The 27,067-nt window shown below is 47.5% G+C and overlaps 1 gene segment (V, D, J or C); it reads left to right on the top strand.

Moving 5' to 3' along the window:
- Positions 1 to 1,033: 1,033 nt before the first annotated feature.
- LOC125168495 (immunoglobulin heavy variable 3-23-like) lies at positions 1,034 to 26,660 on the top strand. The segment is given in 3 exon segments: positions 1,034 to 1,162; positions 1,262 to 1,572; positions 26,601 to 26,660. Coding segments are annotated over 3 exon segments (402 nt in total).
- The last annotated feature ends 407 nt before the right edge of the window (positions 26,661 to 27,067 follow it).

Raw genomic sequence — 27,067 nt, 5'->3', positions numbered from 1 at the left:
TAATGAGATACCACCTGACATCTGTCAGAATGGCTAACATTAACAATTCAGGCAACAACAGATGTTGGCGAGGATGCAGAGAGAGGATCTCTTTTGCATTTTGGGGGGCAATGCAAGCTGGTGCAGCCACTCTGGAAAACTGTATGGAGATTCCTCAAAAAACTGAACATAGAACTCCCCTACGACCCAGCAATTGCACTATTAGGCATTTATCCACGGGACACACGTGTTCTGTTTCAAAGGGACACATGCACCCCCATGTTTATAGCAGCACTATCAACAATAGCCAAAGTATGGAAAGAGCCAAATGTCCATCGAAGGATGAATGGATAAAGAAGAAGTGGTAAATATATACAATGGAGTATTACTCGGCATTCAAAAAGAGTGAAATCTTGCCATTTGCAACTATGTGGATGGAACTACAGGGTATTATGCTAAGTGAAATGAGTCAGTCAGAGAAAGACAAAAATCATATGAGTTCACTCATATGAGGACTTTAAGAGACAAAACAGATGAACATAAGGGAAGGGAAACAAAAATAATATGAAAACATGGAGGGGATAGAGCATAAGAGACTCATAAATATGGAGAACAAACAGAGGGCTACTGGAGGGGTTGTGGGAGGGGGGATGGGCTAAACTGGTAAGGGGCACTAAGGAATCTACTCCTGAAATCATTGTTGCACTATATGCTAACTCATTTGGATGTTAATTTTTAAAACTAAAAATAAATACTAATTAATAATAACAAATTAAAATATTGTAAGAGAAAATAATGCATGATCATGCTGTTGAGGTAAATATTTCTTAAAGATTATGCCGAAGCCTCCATTAATAAAGGTAAAAATCCAAAACTAAAAACAAAGAATTCTTCATATTGTCACACACCATTCCACACAAACTAATATTGAAGTGCGTCCCTACCCTGTCATTCACTTTTACACAATCAAATCTAAGTCTGGAGCTTGATATATATGTCAGAGGACATGCAAATGAAGCCCTCTCTGTGCTGATAAAACCAGCCCAGACCCGGCCCTGCAGCTGGGAGACGAGCCCCAGCCCCAGAAGTCCCAGGTGTTCCCATTCTGTGATCAGCACAGAACACACACACCTCACCATGGAGTTTGTGCTGGGCTGGGTTTTCCTGGTTGCTCTTTTAAAAGGTAATTCATGGTGAACGAGGGACACTGAGTCTGTGAATGGATATGAGTGAAACAGTGGATGCGTGACAGTTTCCTGACCAAGATGTCTTGTGTCTGCAGGTGTCCAGTGTGACGAACAGCTGGTGGAGTCTGGGGGAGACCTGGTGAAGCCTGGGGGGTCCCTGAGACTCACCTGTGTAGCCTCTGGATTCAACGTCGATAGCTATGCAATGAGCTGGGTCCGCCAGGCTCCAGGGAAGGGGCTGCAGTGGGTCGCATACATTTATACTATTGGAGGTGGCACAAACTACGCAGACTCCGTGAAGGGCCGATTCACCATCTCCAGAGACAACGCCAAGAACACGCTGTATCTGCAGATGAACAACCTGAAGACTGAGGACACAGCCACATATTACTGTGCGAGAGACACAGTGAGGGGACTTCACTGTGAAGTCAGACACAAACATCCCTGCAGGAGGGGATCAGCACCACCAGGGGGCGCACACTATGCACAATTCTCCTTTGTGTTCCCAGGCGCAGGTGCAGATGGAGGTTACAGGCAGGTTTCCTGTCAGGGTCTGGGGCTTCCTCTCCACACACTAGTTTCCCCAGGGAGCCTCCCTGGTTATATGCTTCTGTGTTTACCTATTAACTCTCTGGATTAGCAACTGGGTTGTCATAGGGAAACTAATGTGCACAAAGACACAGTTGTTTGCACTTGCTTACTCCAGTCCCTCAACATGAGTGAATTACAGATTTCCTGAGGCACAACAGCTTCACCTTTACAGGATTCCCAGATGCGCTCCCTGTGCAGCCAGGACCACAGGATCCCACAGCTCTTCCTTATCCTAACCCAGCCCTTGTCCCAGTCAAACAATGTGACACTTTCTTCATAGCCCTTTGCTACTCAGGACTTTAAATGAGCTACAGCTTTATTCAATTACTCTAAATGAGAGACAAACAATCTCCATGTATTAGTCAAGATTCCCCTGAGGAACACAACCCAAAGGTCATTGGTTTCCATAACTAAATATGTTGAGAAGTCCATGATATACTGTCACAAGCTGAAGACCCAGGAAAACCAGTGATGTAATTCTTGTCTGATTCTGAACTAGTGTCTAGTCTCAGAACGTGGAGAGCTGATGATGTAACTCTCAGAAAAAGGGCCAGAGGAGACCAATATTCCAGTTTAAACAAGCACATGGGAAGTAAAAATGAGGGAATTCGTCCCCCATCTGCATCAGATTCTAGTCACAACCTTAATGGAATGGGTGGTGCCCAGGCAGAAAGAAACCATGGATGGAAATGCCAATCTCTTCTGGAACACATCACAGACATCCACAGAAACCGTGGTGAATCTGGGCACCCAGGATGCAGTCAAGATAACCCATGAAGTTAATCATGACAAGTCAATCTCCTATAAACGTGGAGCTCAAAGACTGAAGATTTAAAAGTCGATCCCATCATTGGGGTGGAGTCTGGTGGGCACAGCAGTGCTCCTGTGGATGAGGGCAGAGGACCATAAGAGGAACTGTGGTCTGAGTATCCCCTGGGTCACATGAGGAGAGACAATTCCCTTTGTGGAGTACATTTGGGAGACGGGGCATTGCCTCTCATAGGACAGGAGAGCTGACAGGCCCCATTAAAATTCCCTTATCATTAGCACAGGAGCCTCTTCTGAGAGCAGCTAGCTGGACGCTGCCTTCTGGTTCTTCTTCACCATGAACTCCAAGCCCCTAGTGTTCATGCAACTGCCCATCTGGGGTAAACCAGCTCCAGGCACAGCACATCAAGACCCTCTCCCAGAGGATCAGTGGGGTCCCTGTATATTGAGTTCATACAATTTGGAGTTTTCAAACCCAGCTAGAGCTCCTGAGATAAAACATAAGAGCCCTGTGCCACCAGATGGGCCAATGGCTTAGACGCAGACAGGGTGAAAGCAATTCTGACAGAAGCCTGGGACTCACAAGTGTTCTCTCTGTGTGAGGGCTTCTTGAACAGGGGAGGCTGGGAAATCCAACTCCAGGGATTAGAGAGGGAGCTGATGCCAGTATTTCCTCCCACCAATCAGGGTGGACAGGTTTCACTCAGCAGCACAGCATCCCCAGTGGAAGCTGAACCACTAACACAAAGCTCCACCTACTCCAGCCCCCATCAAGTGCTTGCTTACTAGGGAAGAGTGTCTGGCAACCAGACCACCACTGCACCCCTTCGTCCAAAGACCATCGTAAACCCCCACACGCACCAAGTCAGCTGATCATACAGTGAGGCATATGCTCAACTCTAGGGGAGATAGGAATTAGCCTCTTTTAACAAGCAGACCAAACTCACCTAGTGAAAACTCACAACACTGGGCACAAGGTCCAACACTCCCCACTGGAGGCCCGGAGAAAATCTGCAGAGGACTGTCCAGAGGGACAGAGCAGCCAAAACACAACAGCACAGTGCCACGGAACATAAAACAAATGCTTCATGAAGTGTCAGGCCCTGGACAGTATGTGAACACTCCTCAATGAAGATACTACCCTAGAAGCAGAAAAGATAACAGGATTTTCTAAAACACTTAAGAAGGCAGAGACATAGACAACAACATGATGGAGGAATTCATCCTAAAAGAAAAAATGATAAAAGGGCATTGTGAGGGATGTAATTAAAACACATAAACTAATGTGCCTCAAACAGAATTTCTAAAACTCTCATATTGAAACAGGATTTTCAAAAAGTATCATAAGGATACTATCTGTGCTTGAGGAAAATATATGAGACATGAGGGATTCCCTTATTGCAAACAGAAAAGACCTAAAAACTAGTCAGGATGAAATTTTAAATGTTGTAACCGAGATGTGAAACTGATTGGATATAATGACCTCAAGGCTGAAAGAAGCAGATGAATGTGGATGGGACATAGAAGATAAAAGTATGGGGGAAATGAAGCTGTAAAGAAGAGGAAAATTAAAATATTGCATCACAAACATACACTTAGGGAAATCAGCAACTCCATAAACTATAATAACATTCTTTTGAAAGGAGTCCCAAAAGAATAAGAGGGAGAAAAAGTGGGATACATTTTAGCTGAGTGAATTATGGTGAAAATTTCCACAAGCTGCGGAAGGAAATAGACATCCACATCTAGGAGGCAGAGAGAACACCCATTAAAATAAAATAAAAAAAAGGCAGGCCAACACTGAAACATATCATAGGAAAATGGCAAAATATTCATATAAAGAAAAACCATAAAAGCATCAACACAAAAGAGGTTGCTAACTAACAAGGGAAGATTAAAAAAAAAAAAAACTATGGCAGATGTCTCTACAGAAACCTTCATGCAAGTAGGAAGTGGCATCATATCCTCAACATGCGCATTTGAAAATTATGCAGCTAAGAATACCTTCTCCATAAGGCAGTCATTCAGATACAAGGAGTGATAGAATTTCCCAGACAAATAAAACCAAAGGAGTTCAGGGCTCTAAATCAGCCCTGCAAGAAATTACAGGGGACTCTTTGAGTGGGAAAGGAAGACTAAAAGTAACAAAGACTAGAAATAAACAGAGAAAATCTCCAGAAACAATGACTTTGGAGGTAATACTATGGCACTAAGTTTATATCTATCAATAATTACTGTGAATGTAAATGGGCAAAATGCTCCAATCAAAAGACATAGGATACCAGAATGGATAAAAACAAATACAAGATCCTTCTATACACTGCACACGATTGACTCATTTTCAACCTAAAACACCTGTAAATTGAAAGTGAGGGGAGGGTGAACAATTTATCATGATAATGGACGTCAAAAGAAAGTTGTAGTACCACACTCATATCAAACCAAAGTTTTCAAACCAAAGTTTGTTACAAGAGATCAGGAAGGCAGTATATCATCATAAAGGGGTCTATCCAACAAGAAGATCTGAAGCTTTAAATATTTATACCCAAAAAATGTAAGCACTGAAATATATAACTCAATTACTAAGAAAGATAAAGAAACTCATTGATAATAGACAATAGTAGTAATAGAGAAATTTAACACTCCACTTACAACAATGGAAAGACAATCTAAGCTGAAAATCAATAAGGAAACAATGGCTTTGAAAGACACATGGACTGAATGGACTTAACGGATATATTCACAACATTCCATCCTAAAGCACCAGAAGACACATTCTTTCTGAGTGTGCATGGAACATTCTCCAGAACAGATCACATACTATGTCACAAATCTGCCCTCTACAAGTACAAAAACACTGAGGTCATTCCATGCGTATTTTCAAACCACAACACTATGAAACTTGAAGTCGACCCCAAGAAAACTTTGGGCAACACCACCAATACATTAGGTTAAAGAACATTGTAGTAAAAGCGGAATGAGATTTTCAGGAAATTACAGAAGCAATAAAAAATACATGGAAGCAAATGAAAATGAAAACATGCCAGTTCCAAACCATCTGGATGCAGCAAAGTTGATGGAAGAGTGAAATATATAGCAGTACAGGCCAAACTCAAGAAAGAAGAAAGGTCTCAAACACACAACCACTTTACAACTAAAGGAGCTAGAAAAAGAACAACAGATGAACCCTAAAGCCAGCAGGAGCAGGTAAACAAAAAAGATTAGAGCAGAAATAAATGATATAGAAAGAAAAAAAACATTATAACAGATGAATGAAACTATAAGTTGGTTTTTGTAAGAATAAATAAAAATGATAAACCCATGGGCAGACTTGGCAAAAACAAAGGGAAAGGACGAAAGTAAATATAATCAGAATTTGAGAGGAGACATCGCGACTGACACCACAGAAATACAACTATGAGAAATAGTTTGGAGATTTATATGCCAACAAATTGGGCAATGTGGAAGAAATGGATAAATTCCCAGAATAATGTAAACTACCTAAACTGAAAAAGGAAGAAAGAGAAAACGGGAACAAACTGATAATGAGCAAAGAAATGGAATCATTAATCAAAAATCTACTGACACACAAAAATCCAGGGCCAGATAGGTTCACAGGTGAATTCTACCAGATATTTAAGAAGAGTGTCAAATATTCGATTTAAGTAGAATAGAATATTCCTGTCTTCACAAACTGTTCCAAATAATAGAAATGGAAAGAAAACTTCCAAATTGATTCTATAAGATCAGTATGTTCACGGTTCCAAACCAGATTAAACCCCACTAAAAATGAGGCTTACAGGCCACTAGCCCTAATGAGCAAGAATGCAACAATTGTCAAGAAAATACTTGCAGGGGCGCCTGGGTGGCGCAGTCGGTTAAGCGTCCGACTTCAGCCAGGTCACAATCTCGCAGTCCGTGGGTTCGAGCCCCGCGTTGGGCTCTGGGCTGATGGCTCAGAGCCTGGAGCCTGTTTCCGATTCTGTGTCTCCCTCTCTCTCTGCCCCTCCCCCGTTCATGCTCTGTCTCTCTCTGTCCCAAAAATAAATAAACGTTGAAAAAAAAATTAAAAAAAAAAAAGACCATGACAAGCATGCCAAGGCAGGGCAGGAGACACAGAAAAAAAAAAAGGGGGAAGGCTCTGAGGAAGATGCTCCCCAAGCCCCCAGAGCCCACAGAGGTAGGAAGAAAGAAGCTCTGATTCCTGGGACTTGGATTTTTATGGCATGGCAGCACAGGCCCACTGGGAGAGGTCAAGCCCAGGTGACGCCATCCAACTCTAAGATAGAATGGGGACAATTCAAAGAGTGTGGGGTTTTTGTTTTTTGTTTTTGCCTTGTGTCATGAGCCCAAGATCCTTGACCATTTCCAACCTAGAGTAGAGACCCTTGACAACACAATCTAAGGAGCTCTTCATGAAGGACCAGTCTGACCTTAAGGCTGTGCCATTACATTCACAGTGGGGGAACAGGACGACATGGGTTCCTGTCCACGTGGCAAGGACCTGGTCTCCTCAGGACCCACTGTGGAGACTTTGGGCGGAGGAGGGCATGCATCCATGCTGATAAGAACCAGTTTCATCAGGATCCCCTGTGGAGGATTACAGAGGACGAGGGCCCAGGTCCACACCAACATGAACCCGGTTTCGTCAGGACCTGTTGTGGAGGATTCAGGAGGACCTGGGCCTGCATCCACACAGACAAAGACCCGGTCTCCTCAGGACCCACTGTAGAGGATTCAGGGGGAGGTGGCCTTGCGTCCAAACCGACAATAACCCAGTCTCCTCAGGCCCCACTGTGGAGACTTCGGATGGACAAGGGCCCATGTCCACGCTGACAAGAACCGGTTTCATCAGGACCCCTGTGTAGGATTTGAGAGGAGGAGGGCCCACGTCCAAACCGAGAAGAATCCGGTCTCCACAGGGCCCGCTGAGGAGGATTCAGGAAGATGAGGGCCCACGTCCAAACCAACAAGAACCTGGTCTCCTCAGGACCCGCTGTGGAAACTTCGGAGGGACGAGGACCCGGGTCCACACCGACAAGAACCTGGTTTTGTCAGGACCCGCTGTGGAGGATTTGGGAGGACCTGGGCCTGCGTCCACACTGACAATAACCCGGTCTCCTCAGGACCCGCTGTGGAGGATCCAGGGGGACGTGGCCCTGCGTCCAAACCGACAATAACCCGGTCCCCTCAGGACCCACTGTGGAGACTTCAGGGGGACGAGGACCCGTGTCCACACTGAGAAGAACCCGGTCTCCTCAGGACCTGCTGTGGAGGATTTGGGAGAACCTGGGCCTGCATCCACACTGACAAAAACCCGGTCTCCTCAGGACCCGCTGTGGAGGCTTCGGGTGGACGAGTGCGCACATCCAAACCGAGAAGATTCCGGTCTCCACAGGGCTGGTGAGGAGGATTCGGGAGGACCTGGGCCCCGCATCCACACCGACAAGAACCCGGTCTCATCAGGACCAGCTATGGAGGATTCAGGGGGACGTGGCCCCGCGTCCACACGGACAAGAACCCGGTCTCCTCAGGACCCGCTGTGGAGGATTCAGGGGGACGTGGCCCCGCGTCCACACGGACAAGAACCCGGTCCTCTCAGGACCCGCTGTGGAGGATTCAGGGGCACGTGGCCCCGCGTCCACACGGACAAGAACCCGGTCTCCTCAGGACCCGCTGTGGAGGATTCAGGGGGACGTGGCCCCGCGTCCACACGGACAAGAACCCGGTAACCTCAGGACCCGCTGTGGAGGATTCAGGGGGACGTGGCCCCGCGTCCACACGGACAAGAACCCGGTCTCCTCAGGACCCGCTGTGGAGGATTCTGGGGGACGTGGCCCCGCGTCCACACGGACAAGAAACCGGTCTCCTCAGGTCCCGCTGTGGAGGATTCAGGGGCACGTGGCCCCGCGTCCACACGGACAAGAACCCGGTCCTCTCAGGACCCGCTGTGGAGGATTCAGGGGAACGTGGCCCCGCGTCCACACGGACAAGAACCCGGTAACCTCAGGACCCGCTGTGGAGGATTCACGGGCACGTGGCCCCGCGTCCACACGGACAAGAACCCGGTCCTCTCAGGACCCGCTGTGGAGGATTCAGGGGGACGTGGCCCCGCGTCCACACGGACAAGAACCCGGTCCTCTCAGGACCCGCTGTGGAGAATTCAGGGGGACGTGGCCCCGCGTCCACACGGACAAGAACCAGGTCTCCTCAGGACCCGCTGTGGAGGATTCAGGGGGACGTGGCTCCGCGTCCACACGGACAAGAACCCGGTTTTGTCAGGACCCGCTGTGGAGGATTCAGGGGCACGTGGCCCCGCGTCCACACGGACAAGAACCCTGTCTCCTCAGGACCCGCTGTGGAGGATTCAGAGGGTCGTGGCCCTCCGTCCACATGGACAAGAACCCGGTCTCCTCAGGACCCGCTTGGAGGATTCCGGGGCACGTGGCCCCGCGTCCACACGGACAAGAACCCGGTTTTGTCAGGACCCGCTGTGGAGGATTCAGGGGCACGTGGCCCCGCGTCCACACGGACAAGAACCCTGTCTCCTCAGGACCCGCTGTGGAGGATTCAGAGGGTCGTGGCCCTCCGTCCACATGGACAAGAACCCGGTCTCCTCAGGACCCGCTTGGAGGATTCAGGGGCACGTGGCCCCGCGTCCACACGGACAAGAACCCGGTCTCCTCAGGACCCACTGTGGAGGATTCTGGGGGACGTGGCCCCACGTCCACACGGACAAGAACCCGGTCCTCTCAGGACCCGCTGTGGAGGAATCAGGGGCACGTGGCCCCGCGTCCACACGGACAGAACCCGGTCTCCTCAGGACCCACTGTGGAGGATTCTGGGGGACGTGGCCCCGCGTCCGCACGGACAAGAACCCGGTCCTCTCAGGACCCGCTGTGGAGGAATCAGCGGCACGTGGCCCCGCGTCCACACGGACAAGAACCCGGTCTCCTCAGGACCCACTGTGGAGGATTCTGGGGGACGTGGCCCCGCGTCCACACGGACAAGAACCCGGTCCTCTCAGGACCCGCTGTGGAGGATTCAGGGGAACGTGGCCCCGCGTCCACACGGACAAGAACCCAGTCTCCTCAGGACCCGCTGTGGAGGATTCAGGGGCACGTGGCCCCGCGTCCACACGGACAAGAACCCGGCTCCTCAGGACCTGCTGTAGAGGATTCAGGGGGACGTGGCCCTGCGTCCACACGGTCAAGAACCCGGTCCTCTCAGGACCCGCTGTGGAGGATTCAGGGGCACGTGGTCCCGCGTCCACACGGACAAGAACCCGGTCCTCTCAGGACCCGCTGTGGAGGATTCAGGGGGACGTGGCCCCGCGTCCACACAGACAAGAACCCGGTGTACTCACGACCCGCTGTGGAGGATTCACGGGCACATGGCCCCGCGTCCACACGGACAAGAACCCGGCTCCTCAGGACCCGCTGTGGAGGATTCAGGTGCACGTGGCCCCGCGTCCACACGGACAAGAACCCTGTCTCCTCAGGACCCGCTGTGGAGGATTCAGAGGGTCGTGGCCCTCCGTCCACATGGACAAGAACCCGGTCTCCTCAGGACCTGCTTGGAGGATTCAGGGGCACGTGGCCCCGCGTCCACACGGACAAGAACCCGGTCTCCTCAGGACCCACTGTGGAGGATTCTGGGGGACGTGGCCCCACGTCCACACGGACAAGAACCCGGTCCTCTCAGGACCCGCTGTGGAGGAATCAGGGGCACGTGGCCCCGCGTCCACACGGACAGAACCCGGTCTCCTCAGGACCCACTGTGGAGGATTCAGGGGCACGTGGCCCTGCGTCCACACGGACCTGAACCCGGTCCTCTCAGGACCCGCTGTGGAGGATTCAGGGGGACGTGGCCCTGCGTCCACACGGACAAGAACCCGGTCTCCTCAGGACCCGCTGTGGAGGATTCAGGGGCACGTGGCCCCGCGTCCACACGGACAAGAACCCGGTCTCCTCAGGACCCGCTGTGGAGGATTCAGGGGACGTGGCCCCGCGTCCACACGGACAAGAACCCGGTCTCCTCAGGACCCGCTGTGGAGGATTCAGGGGACGTGGCCCCGCGTCCACACGGACAAGAAACCGGTCTCCTCAGGACCCACTGTGGAGGATTCTGGGGGACGTGGCCCCGCGTCCACACGGACAAGAACCCGGTCCTCTCAGGACCCGCTGTGGGGGATTCAGGGGAACGTGGCCCCGCGTCCACACGGACAAGAACCCAGTCTCCTCAGGACCCGCTGTGGAGCATTCAGGGGCACGTTGCCCCGCGTCCACACGGACAAGAACCCGGTCCTCTCAGGACCCGCTGTGGAGGATTCAGGGGGACGTGGCCCCGCGTCCACACAGACAAGAACCCGGTGTACTCACGACCCGCTGTGGCGGATTCACGGGCACATGGCCCCGCGTCCACACGGACAAGAACCCGGCTCCTCAGGACCCGCTGTGGAGGATTCAGGGGCACGTGGCCCTGCGTCCACACGGACAAGAACCCGGTCTCCTCACGACCCGCCAAGGCAGGAGCAGGTGAGGAGAAAGCCAGGCCCCGGGAGGAGGAGCTTCCGGAACCTGGAGGCTGAGGGCGGCGGTGTTCCCCAGACCCTGGGGGGAAAGGACCCTGCGCGGCGTCGTGCGCGGTGACACCGTGTCCCCCGCGGGGCTTACCTCACCGGCGCCGGGCGGCGGGGCCGCGCGGCCGTGTTCCTGCTCCGCGCCCACTCGGTTCCCGCCATTCCTCATGCGGTTCGCGGTCCAGGAGCGGGGTCCCCTGGCGGAGCTTGCACTCCCGCCGCTCTGGCCTCGCGGGTCCCTTCAGCCTCCGCGCGGGGCGGCGTGTCCCTCCCGAGTCTGCGACGGCGCCGTGGGGAGTTCGGTGCGACACCCCGGAGCTGCAGGTCGCTCCGGGCAGGACAGACGTGCTCACGGGGTCGGTTCCTCCGCGGCCAGGAGCACAGAGCCGCTCTCCGCCCCCGTGAGTCTTCCTCCGTTTCTGTCCCCAGCGCCCTGTTCTGGGACAGCAGGCCTGCCACCTCCTTGCTCAGATTTCCTCTGGGGCACGTCGTTCCTTCTGCGGCGGTTGTAAATGGCACCGTCTCTTCCTTTCTCTTTCCGACGGGTCGTCAGGAGCGTGCAGACGTGCACGTGGTGTGTGCGTGCTGATCTCCTATCCCGCGAGTGTCCTCGTTTATCCTTCCGTTGCCCTGGAAACAACGCCGCCAGTTACGTTACCAGCAAAAGTGGGTTTATTCAGGAGTAGCGGAGAATTGCCATCGGGCCCAGCAAGCTGTGGCAGAACCGCGGCCGGGTGGGGAGCACACGGAGAGGAACGCTGTTTCCGGAGAAGAGGAAGTTGGGAGGGTGGTTTTGAAGCGAGGTCCGCAGGAGGAAAGCAGGGCTGCAGGGCGAACAGGCGCCTCCCTGGCCCGGCTGCAGGCGCGGTGGGTTTCCTGTAGGGGCCTCAGGGCACAGCTCCCCCTGGCGGGGCCTGAGCCTGGGGCTTCTCTCTGCGGAGGGTTCTAATCTTGGGTCTGTAGCCATGGGTTGTTCCGGAGCCTGACCCTGGGTGCTGGGCTCCGCCTTCCAGCCTCCCCTCCCCGCCTCCCGAGTCCGAGTCCACTTCGGTGAGATGTCCCTTCATTGGTTTTCGCACTTCTAACAGCTTATTCGTGGCGTCTTATGGACAACCGGAATTCCAAATCCCACTGCTTCCGCTGCACCCAAGACACGTGGCCACCAATTGAACCCTCCCACGTGCCTCTGGCTCACGTGCTGCCTCCTGCAGGGCCCATGGCCTCTCCGCCTGGGTGAGCTGGGTCTGGGCGTGGGCCTGCGTCACAGCGTTTGACCCCTCTCTTGCTTCTGTCATGCGGGGCTGACACGGTTGTTTGGAGGAGTACCTTACTCTATGATTTCAGACGTGCAATGAACGTGTCACAGCAGCGCAAATACACTTTACCTGGACGCTGGTTTCTTTGCCGCGTTTGCCACTTCACATGAGATACTTTCGTGCGTTTTAACCCAAACGGGGATGCCCTCCCGAGAAACCACCACAGAACCCCAAATGAGGAAATCCCTGCGTTTCCACATTAGAACCCAGACTACAGGCCCACTTCAAGTTTCCCCTCCTGCCCCACTGTGAAATGTCTTTTCCCATTCTGATCCGGTTTCTTTTGGGGAAGTGCTCCTGAGACTTTCCCCTATCTGTGTTACCTGGGGGGGGGATTTAAAGAGCAAGGTGGTTCCTGGGGCGCCTGGGGTCTCAGTCTGCTAAAGGCCCAGTTCACTTCAGGTCATGATCTCCAATTGATGGGTTCCAGCACCTGCTTTGTGCTCTGTGCTAACAGCTCAGAGCCTGCAGATTGCTTCAGATTGTGCGTCTCCCTCTTGCTCTGCCCCTCCCGCTATCATGACCTGTCTCTGTCTCTCTTTTTCAGCAATAAATAATAAATGTTAAAAAAAAAAAAGAGCAAGATGGTTCCTGAGTGGCCTTTTTGGATGGCTTCTGTCACTGAGGATGTTTTCTGCATTCACCCATGTTGTGACGTGTATCAGTCCTTCCTTTTTAAGTTCTGATTAAATGTACGTAACATAACATTTACCACGTAAGTCACTTTAGGCATACTCTGTCGTGACTGAGCTAGCCAGTATGTCCCATTCAGCATCAATGAACAAGGAGTCCTAGCCACAGTCTGCTCTCAACCTGTACATCTCTACCCTGCTGCCTTGGGAATTCCTAACAGTCCAAAGAGTGCCAAGATGTTAGCATGACCAGCTCATGTAGAGCCTGTCATGAGTTCCCACTGGTCTGGGCAATTGAGGGTCACTGTCACTGGTCAATTATCATGCATTCCTGGTAGTCTGAGTGCCAATGAAACATTTTGGGATCTGGAAAGTGTTTGTGCCATGGGGGTTATGCTGGAGCACCTAGTGACCATCTGGCACCAGGTTGCCTTGCTACGTCACCGAGAGAGAGAACCCAGCACCATGAACGTCTTCATACAAAGGGAAATATTCTCTCCCAATTCTTCACCTGAGCAAAGGACAATCCTGAAGCTTCCATCAAAGTTGTGGTCCCAATCAATGCAGTGGAAGGAAAGGCAGAGTGACATTGTCGTGCTGGTTGTGGACACCACACCCTTCCATTTGTCCATCCACATGGTGCATTCACCTGCTTGCATTGGCAGGAAATAACACTGCTTTGGGGTCTTACTTGCTATCCTGATGTCAAAACAATTGACAATCAGACTGATTATTTACTGTAGACAGGACTTGGAAAACCTGTGTAGGGGTCTGTGTCTGACCTGCTGAGATAACTACACAGGTGAATGGGGCAGATGCAGTCTGAAGACAGACAGTCATAGAGGTTCAGAGGGAGAGCAGGAAATATAGTCAGTCTTTTAATAGTAGGGGAAAGGGTGGGCTCCATTTTAAAAAGTTTTTTTTTTTTTTCCTGACAGGAAAGAGCCGGAAAATGAAACTAGGTGGAAATGCAGTTTTTTTATCCATGACCTACTATGTGATGCCATGTGCTTCCGGAGCCTGGGAATTGGCTCTGGGAATCCTTACCAATGGTCTACATGGGGATGGTCATCCACGGTCTTGACAATGGCGATCCGGAACTATTTTGTGCAGCTTGCGTGAATCCAGAGGAATCTTTCCCTAAATTCTGATGGCAGTGTAGTCGGTTAGCAGTTCGTCATAAGGTCCTTCTCAGCGAGGTGGCACTGGGTGCTCTCTGAAGACCTGATGAGCGTCCCATATTCTGTAGAAAGGGTGGCAAGGCTAGTCAGTGGCAGAGGCCATGTTCTTATTGTCTGTGGATGATATGACCCAAGTGTACCTGTTAGTTCTTGGACATGGCTATGCATGGTATCAACTTGGTCATATAAGTTATCATGAAGTTCACTCAATCAGTAAAGAAAGGGTTAAGGATTCCTTTCGAAAATACTGTTGCAAAGGGGGTCAGTCCCTGCCTGCTATTTGGAGCATTCCAAATCTCATTAAGGGCCAAGGACAATGCTTCTGGATGTTCCAGGCCACTTTCCAGGAGGATTTTTACTGAAGGAATTTTGTGTCTAGTTTTTCATGTTCCATATCTGTTCCCCTAATCCACATATCCTCATCGTCCTCTTCTGTGATGATTAAGGATGATATGGGGTATGAAATTCTAATTATCACCCCCAGTCTTTGCAAGTACATAGTTTGTCTATGTGCTGAAGTGAGTTCCTTGGTCTGGCTAAATCCATAATGGAATGGCAAATCCAGGAACCATTTCAGGCATTACATTCTTCACCACAGTCATGGCATTGGCATGTCTAGTCAGACAGCATCAGTCCATCCACCAAACATGCGGCTATTAACCAAAGACGAAGCCAATTTGTCAAATCCATCTAGAGTGCCCCAGTGGGCAGGGAGGGGCTAGAGGGACTCCCTGGGGGCTGGTGATATTATACAAAACTTGGAGAGATTTACAAGTAGTGCCCTGGGAAATAATTAGTCAGAGGTTTAGTGGATGCCTGGGAAGAACCCACTCTCTCTCAGTTTCCTAATTATCCCATCTCATGGGGTTGGTGCAAGACCAAAGGAGAGAAGAAAGGGGCCTCAGCAAGCCCATTCAACCCCAATGTACACCCCATCTGATCATTATCTGTCCACCTGTCTTTTCCCATTATGCGGAACTTACATAATAAACAATTGTCCAAGTCAGGGAAAAAGGCAGGCTTCTAAAGTGATGGAAAGGACAGGGGCCTCTGATCTTGGCTGTGTATTTGAGAGCCTTGTGAGCTCTGCCAGTCGCTGGAGAGACAGTGGCAGTCTCCTCACGGTTTGGGCTAGAGAGTGACTGTTGGCAATTTTAGCAGAAAGATCAGTTGCATATAATAGGGCAGCAATTATAGGCCTGCTGGCAAAATGTCCTCTGTCCTCTGGTACTCATGGCGGTTAGGACCTGTGGGATTTCCAGAGGGTGCCAACAGCCCTGGAGACTCCAGTGTATGTCTGGAATGCCTGTGAACAGTGGCAGTCTTTCCCTTTGCAGATGTGCAAGCTTGGGAAAACCTGGGAGCCCAGTGGCTTAGACTGATTTTACAGCAGGCAGAGAGGACGCCTGGAGTACTTCTAGTAGGGACACTGGCCTGAGTGGTTCCTATTTTTCCCCACATACAGAAGCTGTCACAAAATAGAAGTCAGGGTGGGGCACCTCGGTGGCTCAGTTGGTTAAGCTATGGACCTCAGCTTAGGTCATGATCTCGCAGTTTGTGAGTTCAAGCCCCACATCGGGCTCTGGACTGACAGCTCAGAGCCTGGAGCCTACTTCAGATTCTATGTCTCCCCCTCTCTCTACCCCTCCCCTGCTCACACCCTGTGTCTCTCTGCCTTTCAATAAGAAATACATGTAAAGAAAAAAAAATTTTTTTAAACAGAACTCAGTGTTGACCACCAGATGTCCCAGAAACCATTCCTGTAGCTGAGGGCAATCGTGTGGAATGAAGTAGGGTCTCCCCTTTTAAATTTTTTTTTTTTAATTTTTTTTTTCAACATTTATTTATTTTTGGGACAGAGAGAGACAGAGCATGAACGGCGGAGGGGCAGAGAGAGAGGGAGACACAGAATCGGAAACAGGCTCCAGGCTCTGAGCCATCAGCCCAGAGCCTGACGCGGGGCTCGAACTCACGGACCGCGAGATCGTGACCTGGCTGAAGTCGGACGCTTAACCGACTGCGCCACCCAGGCGCCCCCAAATTTTTTTAATGGTTATTTATTTTTGAGAGAAAGAGTGTGAGTTGGGAGGAGCAGAGAGAGAGGGACACAGAATCTGAAGCAGGCTCCAGGCTCTGAGCTGAAAGCACACAGCCCGTTGCAGGGCTCAAATTACAAACCTCAAAATCATGACCTGAGCTGAAGTAGGATGCCCACCAACTGAGCCACCCAGGTACCCCAGGTCTCCCTTTTTAGGGAGGGGAGTGGGATAGCCTCATTTAAACTGTTAACATGACACAAGATGATGGAGGGGTTGGTCAGTGGCCTGCTGGTAGGTAGGTGGTGGGCCTGGAAATTACAAACTTGTCAGAGAGGAATACAGAGGTGAGTGGGGATCCTAATGTATCCAGACAGCAGTTGTGGGGGTGCAAGCATGCAGTGGGGCCTGATGGCCCAAGGTCTAATTTTCATGGGAAGAAAGTTTAGGACATATCTGAGAGGCACAGGCTGTCGCAGGATACCTGTAGCCACTCCATTTCCATGGAATGAGAGGTGAAACATGTTATTGATATTCAGACAGATGAGAGTTTGGGGTGTGCACAGAGCTAATATTAACACTTTAAAGTAGGTTAATGACTCTGAAAGCCACGAAAAGAAATCTGTGGCAGCATCAGGTAGGGGTGAGGGGCTCCCTCCTGATGCAAAGCAAAGCATTGAAGTTAGGGGTCCCTGGGAAGCAGTAGCCAGGTTTCCTTATAAGGTTATGCAACTGTTTTTTGGACTGGTGAGAGGGATGTGAAAAACTGACAAGACACTTTGTGGGGAGGTTTGAAGCACTGTGACATAGTCCTCGTTGGCAGTAGCTGTTTGCAACCGTGGACATTAAGAAGACAGGAGGGTGTATGGCCCTGTCCGGCTGGTGCTTTAGGAGGGTGGGGGAGTCTGCAAGGGCTCTCTGACTCCTTTGGTAATAGAGTGACAAGTCACGGACATACGAAACAAGAGTGCAGCCTTGGGTGAAGGCACAGAATGTAAGTTGGCTTCAAGAACTTGGAGTAATATTGAGCCCAACTTAGTTGCCTTCCCCAGGCATACATGAAAAGAGAACTAGTGAATCAGAGTGCAATGGCATTGACAAGAAAATCAAGATGTTCATTCCAGTAATGCATCTTCATCACCAGGAATTGAGGCATGAGCAGCAGCCCGGTTAGGGACAAAAGATGGAGAGGGAGGGTAATAGATGACAAAAGACTTTATCGTTCCTACATTGTACAAATCAGTAGCTTTGCCTTCTGAATCAATTTCTGTTCTTACTTTACTCACAAGATCGGGGTGTTACACGGTGAGGAGGTAAAGCAAGAACATCCTGCGGTAATAGAGTCTATCACAGGGTCAGGTCCTCCCTCTGCAGCAAGACAGGGCATCTGGCTACTGATGGGTGGGGGCAGTTCCTTTCTCACCCCCCTGAGCACAGGCTCTGCACTGGGGGCAATCCATTCTCTTGTGCATGTGAGGCCCAGACACTAGTGGGCACATCTTTAAGACTCATCCTCTGAGGAGCACTTTGAATGGAGGTGGGTCTCCATTAGGGAAAGGGGGAAGCTTGAGGTGTGGTCTGATGGTAGGGAAATGAGAACACCTTATTGTCCCTCCTACATTTTGGATATTAACTCCTTTTCAGTATTTTTTATTGTAATGTCTACCCTCCCATAGACTGCCTTCCAGCTCTGCAAATATTTGCTTGCCCCTTTTCTAGTATGGTGTAGTCCCCTTTGCCTGCTATGTTCTCTGTGACTTTGCTTTTATATCAAATCAGTCATTCTCAAGTGAATGTCATCATGTTTATCTTTCATGTTTTCTTTGAAGGCATTTAGGTTCAAGTGTTCTTTATCCTTCATCCATTTTGAGATTTTTTTCTGTCGACGTATATGTATGAAGCAAGATTATGGTCAAATGTTATTATTTTGCATGTATATATCAATACTATTTTTTAATTTTTACTTTGTTTTTGAGGGAGAGACACAGATCATGAGTAGGGAGGCACAGAGATACAGGCAGAAACAGAATCCAGGCCCTGAGCTGTCAGCAGGAGCCTGATGTGAGGCTCGAACCCACAAACCATGAGTTCATGACCTGAGTGGAAGTGGGATGCTTAACTTACCGAGCCACACAGGTGCCCCTACTCAACACCATGTTTAAGAGACACTATCCTACCCCCACTGTGCATTGTTGGAAATCTCGTGGAGGATTTGCTCACTGCATCTGCAAACTTCTACTTCTGGGCTCCGTAATGAGCTCCACTGGTCTAAATGTCTCATTTGACGCCAGCAGCACACTGTTGTGGTTAATGTACCTCTGCAATATCTTTAGAAAGAGAGAAGTGTGATGTCTCCAGGTTCTCTCGACGTCATGATTGTTTTGTTGTTTCCATGTGTTGTGTGCTTTCATATGAATTGTATATTTTTCAGATTCCTTAAAAAACTCATTGGCATTTTTATTGACATAACAAGATAAACATAAAAATAACATAAAAAGATAAAGCAGACAGAACATAGAGACTATCTCAAATACAGAAAAAAAATCAATTACATAAAAATTTGTATTTGGAAAAATATGTAAAATTTGAAACAAATAGGTAGCCTGGGGAAATAGGGAAGAGTCAAACAAATGCAATCAGAATTGAAAGAGGAGACATAACTGAACTAAAGACATGAAAAGGATCATTAAAGAAAAACTTAGGTTTTTATATATAAGCCAACAATTAGATCACCAAGAACAAATTATACATTTTATGCCATAATGAAGTCCACCAAGACTGTTTCATGGAAAAATACAAAATGAACAAAAGAAAAATTAATAAGATTTCTCTATCTAAAACCTCACCCTCCAAAAAATCTGCATACGAGTCCATGGCTTTATTAAAACTTCTAAGTATTTAAAGAGGAATTAATGCCAATATTTCTCAAGCTATTACAAACCACTGATAAAAACAGCACTCCCAAATGAAATTTGTGAGGACAGCATTGTTTTCACACCAAAACCATAAAAGACACCACAAGAAGGGAAACTACAGGTCACTATCTCAAATGAACATACATGCAAAATTCCTTCACAAAATCTGAGCATACTGAATTCAACAGAATATTGAGAGGATCATACAACATAATCCAGTGTGATTCACTCCAAGGATGCAAGGATCCTTCAACATACACAGATGCATAAATGTGATGTCCTCCATTAACAGAGGGAATGATTGAATCAAAACATTAGACAAAATTCAACACATGTTCATCATTTAAGAAGAACCCAATTAAAAAGGAAGTGAAGGAAATTACCTCCACATGATCATGGCCACTATGAAAAGCCCACACCTGACAGCATATTGAACCGTAAAATGCTAAAGGCTTTCCTGTCAAATCAGGAGCCAGGCAATGATGGTCACCCCTAACATAAGCATTCCCCATGGTAATGTGAAGAATACATATGCCACCTCAAACTATGTCATCTTGTCACACTGCTTATATGGGTGAAAGTCACTTGAGAAATAGTCCAAGTACACTCAGACTCGCCATCGTCCCTTGACAGCAGGATATAAATCTCCCTCCCTTGTACCAAGAGGGAAGAACCATCGTTAACACCAGAATAAGGAACACAGGGACAAGAAGGCTATGCAAACAAACCTACTTAATTGGTGCCTAACATAATACCTCAAACTTAACTCTTGCCAAATCCAATGATTTGTTTCTGAAAGACACAAGTGCCACCTGCTTTGTCCTTTCTCTGGGTGTCATATCATTAGGAAGGCCATGCACTTACAAAATGAAATTTATTCTCTCCTGTAGATATGTCTTATGTCAATTGAATCCTTACACTGGCTAAATCCCAGAGAAAAGAAGGGAAAAGCTTTCTTCTCCTACAACTGGAAGACGTAACCAGAAAAAAATTGGGAATAAAAAAAATAAAAGACATTTAAATCAATAAGGAGGAAGGAAAATTACTTGTTTGCAGGTGACATTGACCTTAAACATAACAAAACCCTACAGATACCACAAAAAATATTAGAATCAGTTTTTTTTTTAATGAGGAAAAGAGCAGGACACTAAATGAACAAAGAAAATAAATAAAAATAAACCACCTGTGATTCTACACACCAGCATGAAAATACATGCAAAATAAATAACAAAATTATACAAGTGAAAATGACACAGAATAAAGTATTTTGGGTTAAACTTCAAAAATAATGTAAAATACTTGTAGAGTGAAAATGATCTATGTTGATGAAAAAACTGTAAAAATGCACACAGGACTGAAAATATACCTGTATTCACTGAATACAATTATTCATATTGTCACAGCACCTAACACACCCTAACCCTGTCGTTCATTTTTAAAGAATCAAAGCTAACACTGGAACTTGATATATATGTCAGAGAACATGCAAATGGGGTCCTCTCTTTGCTGATAAAACCAGCCCATCCCAGACTCTGCAGCTGGGAGAGCAGCCCCAGTCCCGGGAGTCCCAGGTGTTCCCATTCTAGATCAGGACATAACAGACACCTCACCATGGAGTTTGTGTTTGGCTGGGTGTTTCTGGTTAATCTTTTAAGAGGTAATTCATGGTGAACGAGAGACACTGAGTATGTGAGTAGATATGAGTGAGACCAATAGATGTGTGACAGTTTCCTGACCAAGATGTCTTGTGTCTGCAGGTGTCCAGTGTGACCTGCAGCTGGTGGAGGCTGGAGGAGACCTGGTGCAGCCTGGGGGGGTCCCTGAGACTCACCTGTGTAGCCTCTGGATTCACCTTCAGTAGCTATGGAATGAGCTGGGTTCGCCAGGCTCCAGGAAAGGGGCTGCACTGGCTCGCATATATTTATGATGATGGAAGTAGCACAAGCTACGCAGACTCCATGAAGGGCCGATTCCCCATCTCCGGAGACAACTCCAAGAACATGCTGTATCTGCAGATGAGCAACCTGCAGGCCGAGTACAAGGCCATATATTACTGTGCAAGAGACACGGTGAGGGGACCTCGCTGGGAGCCCAGACACAAACCTCCCTGCAGGAGGGGATCAGCACCACCAGGGGGCGCACACTATGCACAATCCTGCTTTGTGTTGCCAGGAGCAGGTGTAGATGGAGGTTACAGGCAGGTTTCCTGTCAGGGTCTGGGGCTTCCTCTCCACACAGCAGTTTCTCCAGGGAGCCTCTCTGGACACAGGATTTTGTGTTTACCTATTAGCTGTGTGAATTAGATCATTGTTTTCCTAGGAAAACTACCCTAACATGCACAATGACACAGTTGTTTGCATTGCTTACTCCTGTCCCTCAACAGGAGTGAATTACAGATTTCCTGAGGCACAATAGATAAACATTTACATGAGTCCCAGATGCACTCCCTGTGCAGCCAGGACCACAAGCTCCCACAGCTCCCCATTATCTTCACCCAGCCCTTGTCCCAATCAAACAATGTCACACTTCCTTCATGGAACGTTGCAACTCAGGACTTTAAATGAGCTACAGCTTTATTCAATTCCTCTAAACAAGAGGTAAATCATCTCCATGTATTAATCAGGATTCCCTCGAGCAACAGAACCCAAAGCACATTGGTCCATGACAAAATATGTTGAGAAGTCCCATGATCTACTGTCACAAGTTGGGGAGCCAGGAAAACCAGTGGTATAATTCTCGCCTGATTCTGAACTAGTGTCTAGTCTCAGAACCTGCAGAGCCGATGATGTAACTCTAAGAACAAGGGCAGGAGGAGACCAATGTTCCAGTTCAAACAAGCACATGGGAAGTAAAAATGAGGGAATTCTTCCTCCCTCTGCATCGGATTCTACTAAGAACTATGATGGAATGGGTGACGCCCAGGCAGAAAGAAACCATGGATGGAAATGCCAATCTCTTCTGGAAACTCATCACAGACATACACAGAAACAGTCGTGAATCTGGACACCCATGACGCAGTCACAATGACACAAAAAGGTAATCATGACAAGTCAACCTGCGGTAAATGTCAAGTTCAAAAACTGAAGATTTTGAAGTCCATGCCATCACTGGGGTGGACCCTGGTGGGCATAGTAGTGCTTCTGTAAAGAAGGAGCCCTGAGGCCCATAGGGACTGCTGCGGTTTGAGGATCCCCTGGGTCATATCGGGTGAGACAGTTACCTTCTTGGAGTGCATTTGGGAGACAGGGCATTGCCTCTCATGAGGCAGGAGAGCTGACAGGCACCATTGCACTGCCCTGGTCATTAGCATAGGAGCCTCTGCTGAGAGCAGCTAACTGAACGCTCCCTTCTTGTTCCTCCTCACAATGAACTCCAAGCTCCTAGTGTTCATGCAACTGCCTTCTGGGATAACCAGCTCCAACCACATCACAGCAAGACACTGTCCCAGAGGATCAGTGGGGTCCCTGTCGCAATGAGTTCATACAATTTGGTGTACTCACACCCAGCTAGAGCTCCTGAGATAAAACATAAGAGCCCTGAGCTGCCAGGTGTGCCAATGGATTGGACAAAGGCAGGGTGAAGGCTGGGTTCTGAAGGAAGCCTGGGACCCATGAGTACAGATTACTCTCTTTTTGTGAGGGCTTCCTGAACAGGGGTGGCTGGAAACTCCAACTGCAGGGACTAGAGAAGGAGTCGATGCCAATATTTCCACCCACCAATTATCATGGACAGAATTCAGTGAGCAGCAAAACACCCCAGTAGATACTGAGCCACTGTCACCAAGCTATACCCACCTTTCCTTCCTCAGGTGCTTCCTTACTAGGGAAAGAGTGCCTAGAACCCAGACCACCATTGCACCCCTCACTCCAAAGACCACCATATACCCTCACAGGCACCAAGTCTACTGACCATATAGTGAGGCATAGCTTCACCTCTAGGGGAAATAGGAATTAGCCTCTTTTAATAAGGAGACTAAACTCACATAGTTAAAACTCACAACACTATGGACAAAGTTGAAAAAATCTCCCCTAGAGGCAAGGAGAACTCTGCAGAGGAATGACCTGGGGGACAGAGCAGCCAATACATGACAGCACAGTGCACACAGCACATGCAAGAAATGCTTCCAGAATGTCAGGTTATCAACAGTATGTAAACATTTCTCAAAAAAGACACTCCTCTAGAAGCAGAAAACATAACAGGGTTTTCCTAAAACACTTAAGAAAGCGGAGACATGGACATACTGAGTGATGGAGGAATTCACTGCAAAAAAAAAACCCATAAATGACATTGCCAGGGATATAATTAAAACACATATAAATAATAAGCCTCAAACAATTTAATACCTATCATAAGGAAACTGAACTTTTAAAAACTATCATACGGATACTAGCTATGCTTGAGAAAGCCTAGAAGACATGAGAATACCCTGACTACAGATGAAAAGACCTAAAACCCAGTCAAGCTGAAATTTTTAAAATGCTGTAACCGAGATGTGAACCTGATTGGATATAATGAACTCAAGGCAGAAAGAAGCAGATGAATGAGTAAGTGACATGGAAGATAAAATTTTGTGAGAAATGAAGCAGGAAAGAAAAGGAAAATTAAAACATTGCATCACATACGTATACTTAGGGAATCAGCAACTCCATAAAGTGTAATAAAATTCTTTTCAAAGGAGTCCCAGAAGAAGAAGAGAGGGAGAAAAAAGGAGAGAAGTTTTGTCTGAGTGCATTAGAGTGGAAAATTTCCACTAAATGGTGAAGGAAACAGACGTCCGCATCTATGGGTCACAGAGAACTCCCATTAAAATAAAAAAAAAAAAAAGCAGGCTGACTCTGATACATAACATAGTAAAATTCACAAAATACACAGATTACAAAAACCTATAAACATGAAGACAAAAGAGTTTGCTAACGAATATGGGAAGATAAAAGATTATGGCAGCAGTGTCCACAGAAACCTGCAGGAAAGAAGGGAGTGGCATGATATCCTCAAATGTTCAAATGAAAATCAGGCAGTCAATGGGGGAGGAGACAAGATGGCGGAACAACATGGAAGATTTTTGTGTGTCTCGCGTCCATGAAATACAGCCAGACCAACACTAAACCATCCTACACACCTAGAAAACTGATTGAGGATGAACACAACAATCTGTACAACCTGAACCACAGAATTCAACAGGTACCTGGTGTGGAGAGGGGACCTTGGGGAGCAAGAAGCTGCAGGAAGGGAGGTGCTTTTGCAGGCGGAGAGAGGACGGAGACTGGGGAGTGGGGGAGAAAACAGGAAAAGCACCCATCCCCAAAAGCAGCTGGAAAGAACGTGGAAAATTGGAAACAGCCACAGGGACTAAACTAAAAAGGGACAAAGGAGAACGGAGAGTAGGTAAATTCCACTAAGAATGTAAACAAGGGGAGTGCAAAGGCTGCAACTCCACAGCTCGATACCTGGAGGTGCTCTGGTGGCAAGGGAGAATCCCAGGAACAGAGTGGGGTCCGGGATGTTCTAAGGCCACACAGGGAAAGGAAGTTCCACTGCTGGAAGGACATTTGGAGGAGACTGCCAAAGCCATCTGGTCCCAGCAGACCCCGGAAAACGGCCACATTTGCTGGTGCTGGAATAAGGTCGTTTAGGGTGAAGCCTGATGCCAGACGTGTGTTGTGATTTTCCATAATCCATGAAACGCTGTTGCTACACTCTCTCGCGAACTTTTTCTGGGGCGGGCTGGCACCTGGCCAAAGTCTCGGGGCACCAACAACAACAGGATCCAGCAAGCGTTCCTAGGTGCAGCCTATATTCGGCCATTGCTCATTCGGCCATTGCTAGGTGAGACCCTCCCACAGAGGGGCAGATCAGGTCAAAGCCGCAGTCCTTTGGACGTAAGGGACTGGGGAAAACAGCCGCGTCTGTGACAAAACTTGGGAGAGAGGTGCGGCCTGGGGCCTGGTCACAGAGAGTGAAAGAGCGGGGAGCGGACAAGGGCTGAAGACAGAGGATGGGTGCGCGATTGCTGATCCAGGAGAACAGACTGGGTACCTCGGTGGCGCCATTTTCACCTCTCCTGCGCATGTGCATTCGCAACTACAAGCACGGCAACAATCCACCCCAGGAGCCTAAAATCGCCATCTAGTGGACAGCAGGGCCATTACACTGAGCCCCGCCCAACTGGGCCAACAGTGCTCTTCAGGCACACAAGTCTCACTGCCACTTCCCTTATGGACTATAAAGAGCTACACAGACTGACATCTAGGGGATAAGGAAGTAATTTCAGTCCTACTTCAATCTGTTAGCTGATTCATCTAGTCAATTTTCTTTCTTTTTCTCCTTTACACTTTTCTTTTTCTTGAATGTAGAAACAGAAAAAATTATTTTTATAATCAATTGTTATTAAAAATATTTTCTTTAATTTTTATTACTATATTTTTTACATTTCTGTATTTTTTTCAAATTCTATTTTACTTCCATCATTTTATTTTACTCTACCTCAGTGTATTCCCGTTTTCAAATTTCCAAACAATTTCCTTTTAATTTTTTCTTTCTTTTTCTTTTTTTCTCTTCTTCGTTTCTGTGGTTTTTCTGGAATGCAAAATGAGAAAAACTTGATTTTACTTTCAATTTCTATTAAAAATATTTTTCCTTAATTTTTTTAGTATATTGATTGCTTTTATGTAAATTTTCTCAAATTCTATTTTACTTCCATCATTTTATTGTAGTCTACTATGGTGTATTCACTTTTTGAATTTTCAAATGATTTCATTTTTTTACTTTTTTTATCTTTTTTCTCTTTTTCGTTTCCTCTCTTTTTTCTAGAATACAGAAAAAGAAAAAAATCACATTTATTTTTAATTTTTATTAAAAATATTTTTCTTTATTTTCTCTATTATGTTCTTTACTTTTCTGTATATTTTTCCAAACTATATTTTACTCCCACCATCTCATTTTGGTCTACTTCAGTGTATTCATTTTTTCAAATTCTCAAATTATTTCCTTTATTTTCTCCCCCTCCCATTTTTTTCTCTGTCAAACCAATTTCAACACCCAGAACAAAACACACCTAGGATCTAGCATATTCCATTCAATTTGCTTGTGTGTGTTTAATTTTTAATTTTAATATTTTTGTAATTTTATCTTTTTATTTCAATTTTGCGACCTCATTAATTCCTTTTCTCCCTGCAAAATGACAAAATGAAGGAATTCACCCCAAAAGAAAGACCACGAAGAAATGACAGCCAGGGATTTAACCAACACAGATATAAGCAAGATATCTGAACCAGAATTTAGAATCACAATAATAAGAATACTAGCTACAGTCAAAAATAGATTAGAATCTCTTTCTGCAGAGACAAAATAAGTAAAAATAGCCAGAATGAAATTTAAAATGCTATAACTGAGCTGCAATCATGGATGGATGCAGTGGTGGCACGGATGGATGAGGCAAAACAGAGAATCAGCATTATAGAGGACAACCTTATAGAGAATAATGAAGCAGAAAAAAAGAGGGAGATTAAGGCAAAAGAGCAAGATTTAAGAATTAGAGAAATCAGTGACTCATTAAAAAGGAAAAACATGAGAATCATAGGGGTCCCAGAAGTGGAAGGGAGAAATAGGGGTGGAAGGGTTATGTGAGCAAATCATAGCAGAAATCTTTTCTAACCTGGGCAAAGACAGAGACATCAAAATCCAGGAAACACGGAGGACTCCCATTAGATTCCACCAAAACCGAACATCAACAAGGCACATCATAGTCAAATTGACAAAGTACTCAGGCAAGGAGAGAATCATAAAACCAACAGGGAAACAAAGTCCATAACTTACAAGGGAAGACAGATCAGGTTTAGCAGACGTATCCACAGAAACTTGGCAGACCAGAAAGGAGTGGCA

Source organism: Prionailurus viverrinus, chromosome B3 (genome assembly GCF_022837055.1).
Source record: "Prionailurus viverrinus isolate Anna chromosome B3, UM_Priviv_1.0, whole genome shotgun sequence".
NCBI lineage: Eukaryota > Metazoa > Chordata > Mammalia > Carnivora > Felidae > Prionailurus > Prionailurus viverrinus.
This window is presented reverse-complemented; position numbering and strand designations above follow the sequence as displayed.